Source organism: Corvus brachyrhynchos, unplaced genomic scaffold (assembly GCF_000691975.1).
Source record: "Corvus brachyrhynchos isolate BGI_N302 unplaced genomic scaffold, ASM69197v1 scaffold56, whole genome shotgun sequence".
Classification (NCBI taxonomy): Eukaryota; Metazoa; Chordata; class Aves; order Passeriformes; family Corvidae; genus Corvus; species Corvus brachyrhynchos.
In genome coordinates this window covers 3,767,942-3,768,956 of record NW_008238664.1, presented here as the reverse complement: position 1 = coordinate 3,768,956, position 1,015 = coordinate 3,767,942, and the positions used below count along the sequence as shown (strand labels likewise).

Below are 1,015 nucleotides of genomic sequence, written 5' to 3'. Positions count from 1 at the left end.
GCCCCCCTCTCTCCTCGCCCACCTCCGCCGGGAGCGAGCGCCGCGGCTGTGCGGAAAAGCCATGGGAGGCAAGACCTCGGCACCTGTTCAGCTGAAATCAAGGGCTTACAGTATACTGGGCACTCTGGCTTGGTGGTAGGAGCGAGCAAAAGGAAGGAGAAGCGAGCAAGAAAAAGTGAGAGAGGATTGGAGCGACTGCCGCTGCCGGGAAAAAAAAAAATAAAAACCCAAGGAAGATAACTGGGAAGGAAAAGGATTTTCATGGCGCAGGCTGCAGAGCTAAGCAAGAAGACTGAAGGTTGCATCTCTGCTCTTACAGTCTCTAACTGTCTAGGTCCAGATAATGAGAGATTGTGTTGAGGATGCTGCTGCTGCTCCCCTGTTCACTGTGGAAGCCATCTCCAAATTAGCCATTACATATGGAAACTGGAGACCAGAATTTTAGAAAAAGGGATTAAGGCGTCTCATTTTGGGGGGGGTTCTCTCTTTATTTGTTTGGTTTTTCTTGGTTCTTTTCTCTCTTTTTTTTTTCTTTTTCCTTTTTCCTTTTTTTATATTTCAACCAGAACGTTTCCAATTTAAAAGGCAAGCCTCTTCCCGTGTGGTCTTTCTAATTTACACTCTTTTCCGTGGGCTTTCTTACCTCCCTTTTTTGATATCTATCTCTCTCTCTATACCCATTATATTATTAGTCGGAATTATTATTCTTTTATTTTATTAAACACACACACCCCAAGAATCAGAAGGCGGTTGGGTATTTGTATAATGAAGAATTATGGGGCTCTTTGACAGAGGTGTTCAGATGCTTTTAACCACCGTTGGTGCTTTCGCTGCCTTCAGCCTGATGACCATAGCTGTGGGGACCGACTACTGGCTTTACTCCAGAGGGGTTTGCAAGACTAAAACTGTCAGTGAGAACGAAACCAGCAAAAAGAACGAGGAAGTCATGACCCATTCTGGATTATGGAGAACCTGCTGCCTGGAAGGTATTTGATTCTGGACCTCCACACCCCCC

General features: G+C 45.6%; 1 protein-coding gene across 1 annotated transcript in view; it reads left to right on the top strand.

Moving 5' to 3' along the window:
- Positions 1-6: 6 nt before the first annotated feature.
- CACNG2 (calcium voltage-gated channel auxiliary subunit gamma 2) overlaps positions 7-1,015 on the top strand; it is a gene marked incomplete at its 3' end in the record, with an annotated part of 53,089 nt that continues 52,080 nt past the window's right edge. Inside the window, exon 1 of the mRNA XM_008636596.2 lies at positions 7-986. Within this exon, the coding sequence (XP_008634818.1) occupies positions 776-986 (211 nt within the window). The remainder of the gene's footprint in view (positions 987-1,015) is intronic.